The following is a 7,608-nucleotide window of genomic DNA, read 5'->3' as shown; positions in this document are numbered from 1 at the left end:
TATTGAAGACTCAAGACAGCCATAACATTATGATTTTTTACAAGTGTATGTACACTTTTGACCACAACTGTACATAAATAATTTCATTCAATTCTCTGGTAATTATTGGCACATTTTGTCAGATGTGAAGACAAAGATACAATAACTGTCACTTGCATTTCTAATAAGAATGTCTTCTCACATGCAGATGAGTCTGCAGGTAAAAAAGACCTTAATGAGATGTTTCACATGATGGTTTAGCAGAAAGCAATCAGTTAAGAAACTGATCCTTATCCTTCAATAAGGATGGATATTGGATAGTTAATTTCTTATCTCTATAGTTTTTTTTATAAATCGAGGCAAAATTCATTTGTAGGAGAAAAACATCCAGGTTGACCAAGGAAGATATAAAAGTGTTAGGACTGGTGATGCATCCAGCTCGAGAGCAGAGTTTGCAGTAGGCTGCTGTGTTTCTGTTATCCAGTCATAATCTATTTTTACCAGTCAACTTTTAAAGGGGCAGTGTTATTTAAAATTGACTTTTTTGAGCTTTGCATCATGTTATAATGTTATTGCCTTATCAAAAACATATGTGGAGTGTTACCTTTATTCTTTTCATGCATGTTTGAGAAATCCTTTAATCTCCATGGCAACCATTCAGCTGTGCAAAATGCCTAGGTGGAGCTTGCACCGCCTTTGAGACTCAGCTCCTCCTCAGAGCTGCAGCTTCCAAGGTTCTAAGCTTCTGTCTCACAGAACTTTCCTCCTCCATGACTACCCCAGTCAGCTCCTTCAGACTAGCAGCAGCAATTGGCAAACACTTGGTGGAACTGTGCATCAGCTGAGCTCCTTATAGAAGCTACTTCTCAGTTCAACGCTGGTAAAAACGTTGTTAATGAGTTAATAGAGGAGCCATGAATTTTAGTTTTTAAAGATACACAGGCCCAAATTCAAGATGTTAAATTACAAAGAAAAATTTCTTTTAAGTCATGTTTGATACAGCATTTTTATAGTTAACATAGTTACTTGTTTGTACAGTAAAATTTTAAATGTGCTTTAAAATTATAATAAAGACAGTATTCAATAGTAATTAATTTTATTTAATATTCAACCCAAACATGCTGTGCTGGGAATTCTCATTGTGTTACCACACATCAAGCAGATGAATACATAACTACGTAACTTCTTAATGCTACTTCCAGCAGGACTCAACATGGCATCAAAAATCTCAAATCATCTCAAAATTGTTTCTTAAACACAACAATGAGTTCACTGCACTCCAGTGGTCTCTACAGTCCAGTAGGGCCCCACTCTGATGTGGTCAGATCACTGATTTGCATCATGAGTGTGCAGCGTGTTACATCGCTCTGCAACAGCTGAGCGATATAAAGATGAACATTTCTAAGAAATGTTTCTGTTAAATTTATGCTACGAAGAGTTACAGTAGATCTGAGGTGCAAAGGGAGCCAGCAAGGAGCTAGCATCATGCACCTAGCAACATGGCTAATTAGAGCAGTTTTTGTTTTTTCTTTCAAATTTTTGATATATACATAAATATTTATATTTAGAAAGGAAAACCAAACATCTAGCAAAGAGCATAGATTTACATTCAGTTGACTCTATTTTGTTCCCAGTTCCACAGAGCAGTAAATCTTTAACCGCTTTCTTTATTAGCCTGTTTTTCTTGCGTTTACGTAGTGGTAGAAAAGATTGAGCCGTTCTGGTGATAAACATCAGTAACAGGCACGATTAACAGCTTCCAGTCAGGCTTTGTGGTAATATATGAGGGTGGACATTTAATTCCAAAACCATTTGAGCATATCAACCCAAACTGAAGGTGCTGAAGGATTCAGTAGTGGGAATTCATAACTCTTTACAGCTCAGTTGCTTTTTCTTACTTCTCATTCAGTGTGTTCAGCCATGGAATGCAGGGCTGCTGTTTTTGAGGGGGGGGGGAAGTAAGCTTTTAATTGCACTTTATTTGGCATCATATCTTTTTCTCCTCTCACAGACAGTGTGAGCACTGCACAAGTCTCTGTAAAGCTATAATGTGTTCTCCGCTGTGGTAATATTTCACTAGCAGTAAAAGTTGCAGTAACGTGTCGGTCTGTTGAGCATGACGGAACATAACAGCAGTAAACAAGTTAAAAAAGACACTCGGGGTGTTTTCCTACCTGATAGTCTGGTAGACTGGGTTTGATTGGGGACCAAAATTGCAACATTTGTTACATTTTCAGCTGCTGTGGTTCTCTTTCACACTTCACTGTGTCAAATGATCCAGTACTTTTGAGAAACCTGTTCCCCCACTCGCCTGTGGGGGTGCTGTACCAGTCACGGAAGGAAACGACATGAAAATGTCTGAAGAAGACACTGAGCAACTTCCTTCTTCACAAAATGTTAACAGAACTGAAGTGTAAAAAATTTAACAAATGTTAACGGTTGTAGGATTTCTCTTTGGTATAAGAGTACAAACCATTTCTCCCACTAGTGCCAGACTCACATGTTTGTTTTGGTTGTCTTTACCCAGAATGCCCTATACTGTAGTTCACTTCCTGGTTTTGGAGCGTCTCCAGTCCACCACTCTGATGTGGTTCAAGTGTAAATCAGAGTGGTTCTCCTCTGCCTGTTGCTTGTTTCTGTTACACCCATAAAGTGACAAACAACAGCAATGGATGACAAAGACTGAAGTTGTTCCAGCCTAAAATAGCATCTTAATGCTAAACATGTAGCAGCAGACAATGCTAATTAATGTCAGTGACTACAGTCCTCCTTTATGTAGAAGTTCCATGAATGATCAGGAGTTCCTGAAACTCTGGAAAGATGAATGGATAGAATAACACTTCGCTCCAATCTGATGACTGAAGAACCTGAATAACAGATTTTAAAACAACACATATTGTTATTGAGCTCAGCTGTCTGTTTATTCAATAATTTAGCTGCTAAAAGGCCTTTTGAAGTGAACATGTTTATTATTTGGCCGATAAATGGGTTTTGATTGAAATGCGATTAAATGTGATTAATTAATTACAGACCTTGAGATTAATTTGATTAAAACTTTTAATGGACTCCCATCACCAGCATAAATATTACCTAAATCTGACTGGGTGACATAATATGTTGAGTCTTTCTCTCAGTTCAGCTGTTGCTGTACACTTAGAACGTCTGTAAGAATGGACAGAAACAGTGATGAGGGTTTAGATACATGTGGAGCTTAACCAACCAAGAAATGCACAGTTCACTGAATTACCCACTGATGTCCTCCAGCTGCTCCTGGCTGACTCCACTTTATTTAATATGTTTGTATTTAAATGTTGATGCAAAAGAACTGAAAACTCACTGAACCCTTTGGTTCTTGCTTGACTTTTTTTTTCTGACGTCATTGTTTGCCATAAATAGCCTTTTTTTTTTTCTTTTTACAAAAGTCTCTCATTCAGACAGAAACCTTGTATCTCCAAAACTGAAACTTTTCAGGAACCTTTCTGAATATAAATTCTTACTGTTTTGTCAAACAGTAAGAACTGGTTGAAGTTAGATTTTTTTTAATGCGTCAGTGAAACTCTACACAGGTGTGATCAGTGGAGTTGATTTTTACAAGAAAACAAAAATTAAACACAATGTCATTTCTCACAGACTCAGAGCAAAATATAACATTTAATTTTGCACTTTCTTTAGTGACTTGTAACTATGGAAATGGAGGGTGCCAGCACACATGTGAAGATACGGACACAGGGCCGGTTTGTGGCTGCCACCAAAAGTACGCCCTGCATTCAGACAGCAAGACCTGCATCGGTGAGTGACAGCCATCATGGCCTCCCAAATTATGTAAACTCGTGACTTTAAATGGGCAGATAAGTATAACATTTTGAACATTTATTAACTGAATGTTGCCAATTAACAAAGTAAAAACAGCACAGATGGAACACACTACTGCACAGTGCTGCTGCTTGTTAAGATCCAGTTCCTGACTTATGCTAATTTTAAATCTCACCCTGAAACAAGAGCTGCTTTGGTTTTTCAAGCTGATTTCATGAACATTTATTATTGTGACTTTTTATCCAAACATATTGCTCTATAAATGGGCTGATTTTTACTGTGGTTGTCATTCTTAAGCTTTTAGCTGGAACTTTAATTTAATCAAACTTTGAGTTTGTTTTTAGTTAATAGAGCTTGGATACTACTTGGTGCTACGTTAGCTTGGATACTACTGAGCTGTTTGGATAGCTAGCTTGCTGTACACACATTTCCTCAGTAAAACTGACCTTACAAGTGGAGTTGTCTTAAAGATGCAGTAGTTAACTTTTATAAAAAAATTTTTTACACATTTGCTAAAACTGTCACTACATCCTGACAGAGTAATATGAGACAGATAATCTGTGAAAAAAATCTAGCTCATCTGTCTCCTCCTTGCGGTCCTACTGCTATGTGTAGAAATACACCAAACAACCAATCAGAGCCAGGAGGCAGGTCTTAGCGCTGCCAATAATTCTGGTGTAGCGCTGAGGAGACAATAGAAGACAATAATTTGTCTTCCAAAGGGATAGTTCCGATATTTGAATATATTAGTTATATTTGTTTCAGAATAAACTTTTTCATTTTGCCTTTATAACTGGTTGAAGATTAATGAAATGTTCCAGGTAAGTGCGGATGTTCTTCCTTACCTCTTTCTTCAACTCCTCCCTACTGATACAGACTTGTGACGCCTGAAGGGGTCTGCAGTGCCAGTAACAGGTTGTCATGTGTTTTAGCATCAAATGCTTGAAAAATGTGGAGGATTAATGGCACCACCATTTATTTCGTGATTTTATATTTTGTAACCTCAAGGTACAAATACATACTCAGAATTAATCACTTTTTTTTCTTGTCACACTAGAAAGTTCTCTCACTTTCAATTCTAGGACTTTATGTATGAGGACATGATAGAAATGATTATCTCTATACAATACTTTTTTTCTAACATTGACTGTACAAAACCACAGAACCAACATTACATTAAACACAGTCATTAAACAAAGATGAACCCAAGATGGAAACGTTGAGTGTAAAAAAAAAGACAAATACACCTAAAGATTCAAGAGTTGATTGATCCACCTTTAGTAACTCTGTCATAATTTCTCACATCACTATGAATGTATTCATGCCCTCTGTTCGCTCTTACAGTTCTTCGTTCATTGAAGTCTGAACACTTCTCTTCATGCCTCGATTCTTTTGTCTTCAGTCTTCAGACATTCTGCTGCAGATTTGCTTCCAGCCATTGTTCCTTTTCACAATCTATGCAGTTTGGGCAATACCATGGCAGATGACTTCACTTCTAACTGTAGAGTATTTGAGTGGTAAGAGGAGTTTATGAAGCAAAATGACCACAAGCTTCCAATCATCCAAAACAACCCTAATCATTTCCTTTTTACCATCTTGTTGTACTTTTCACCAAATATTAGGCATTGGCTTATGGTGGAGCAAATCTTCTTCAGTCTCGCCTGTCCAAACGACATTGCTCCAAAAGTCCTGGGATACATTCAGATGGAACTTTGCAAACTTAAGTCACGCTGTCATATTCTTTTCCAAATGAAGAGTATTTTGCTTTGCAATCCTTCCAAACAAGCAATACTGATTTTGTCTTTTTTTTACTGTACCAACATCAGCTTGAACATTTAAAATGCTAATAGACAACTGTAAAGACTGACATAACACCATTGGTATTGTTTGCTCTTTTTCTAAGCTTGACCTTAAAGTGAATTTGTTGTGTAATCCTGGAAGGATTGTGACAGCTGCCTTAAATGTTTTCCACTTGTGAACAAAATTTCTTCCAGTAAAGCTGTAGACAAGAAATTACCAAGAAAATGTGTCCCCCCCCTTCCCAGAATGTTGAGCTGCAATGATTGCTTCTCTTATTTTCTTTCCATTCTGGCATCGTGTTAAAATACTCCTGTATGGTCCAGACCACCAAACTGCCAAAACTCCTCTTGTTTTTAGGGTAACAGTTAATGATGTTAGAAAATCTACTGGAGTAAAGGACACTTGACTACCAGGCCAATCAGAGAACAGAAGAATCTGTGAACGATGGCGTTAGTTTTCTGCTCTGTTTTAGAATTGTAATCTTCCTGTAGTTTTGGCGACGGCAGCGGAGGAAGTGAACGAAACCGCTCAGTCCATGTTGATCACTCTTGCAAATATTAAATTAACGTTGTCAGCCGCCTGGCTCCAATCTGCTCTTCTCTCATCACAGTGGAGGTTGGTTGTTTACAGCACACCTAATTTTTTTCTCACACACAGCATTTCCATTTTGGGTTTGTTTTTATTCAATATTTAGAGTATGGGAACTATTGTGATTTTTTTTCTTGCATTTTTATGCTAAGCAATGCATTTCTTGATAGACATTTATGACATTTTTTTCAACCGCAATTTTATGCTTATTTATGGACAGACTGAATTGTCAGATGCAATTCTGCAGTCATGCATTTCCCCCATCTTCCATACTCTTGTGTGCTAGAAGTTGAATCACGTTTCCACATGTTCCAGTCATGTACAATTTTTAAAATTGTATGGAGTTTCCAAGACATTTAACAATAGTGACGGCTTAAGAGAGGGACAATGTGTCAGGCCAGCTGGTGTTGGCGATGTTACATCATTAACCAGCCATACACAGGAAAACACAAGGACATATTTTTGTCTTTATCTCTCTCACAGTTTGTCTCTGGCCCTCACCACTGCAGCCCCTGGCTGGGCAGCAGCGGAATGTGACTGCTGCTAACCCTTTTTCTTTTCAGCTCGTTAAGGAAGTGGAGCAACACATCAACAGAAGTCTGCAGTACGGAAGAAGAGCGCAGGAAACCTTGCTCTGACTCCCAGTGTTTGATGTCTGTTGTTCCTCACCGTGTCTCTCCCTCTTTCTTCATATTTTAATGAAAGAAGAGCCTCTCGGTAGTCCCAGGGACCCCTTAGCTCTTTGGACCCACCTAAACCCCCAACCCTGTGTTACACTCTCTACACAGATTCTGTCCCTCTGCTCCCTCTTTTGCTTCCTGCTTCCTGGTGATAGTACCTGATTGCCTGTCTTGTCTGAACATTCATGTGACAACCAATTCAGGGGTAGAAGGACTATTTCTCAGGACATAAACCTGGGTTGGGGGGTCAGGGGCCTCATCTTAGAATCTGTGGCCAAACAGACATCTCAATTGCAGCCTGATCTTAGATTTCGCAAGCCTTACCTTACCTCCCATTGACCCCATCATTTGCCATCTCCACGCAAATCCCGTGCAAGAACTGTAGCAACCAACTGACAAGCAACTGCCAACTCAAAGATGGCATCCATGCCTCCTTCTCTTCCACCGACAACGCATAGCTGAACAGAGAGGCAGGGGCTTGCACTGTCCACCCATGTCATAATTTGCCATTCCTACTGCATGTGTCCACTGCCATTTGTGACACCATTCATTTGGTTCCCTCTTTTACTAATCCATCCATATGTTGCTTGCCTTGTTAACCAGCTGCACTGGAGTCCCTGCACTGCATTTGTATTGATTCCCTTGTTTCTTTCTCCCTTTTTTTTTAACCATTTGCCTTTTTAAATGCATATTTAAAGTAGAATTTTATTGTTGGTGTTTCGGGGGAGGGGGGGGGGGTATTGAAGTA

General features: G+C 38.7%; 1 protein-coding gene across 2 annotated transcripts in view; it reads left to right on the top strand.

Moving 5' to 3' along the window:
- scube1 (signal peptide, CUB domain, EGF-like 1) overlaps positions 1-7,608 on the top strand; it is a 123,679-nt gene that overhangs the window by 57,600 nt on the left and 58,471 nt on the right. For both annotated transcript variants that reach the window (XM_015053186.1, XM_015053188.1), the window contains exon 6: positions 3,652-3,768. In XM_015053186.1, the coding sequence (XP_014908672.1) occupies positions 3,652-3,768 (117 nt within the window). The remainder of the gene's footprint in view (positions 1-3,651; positions 3,769-7,608) is intronic.

This window comes from Poecilia latipinna, unplaced genomic scaffold (assembly GCF_001443285.1).
Source record: "Poecilia latipinna isolate Pla-1442-1.1 unplaced genomic scaffold, P_latipinna-1.0 Scaffold1166, whole genome shotgun sequence".
NCBI classification, from domain to species: Eukaryota; Metazoa; Chordata; class Actinopteri; order Cyprinodontiformes; family Poeciliidae; genus Poecilia; species Poecilia latipinna.
The sequence above is the reverse complement of the archived record's forward strand: the minus strand, read 5'-3'. Positions and strand labels throughout refer to the sequence as shown.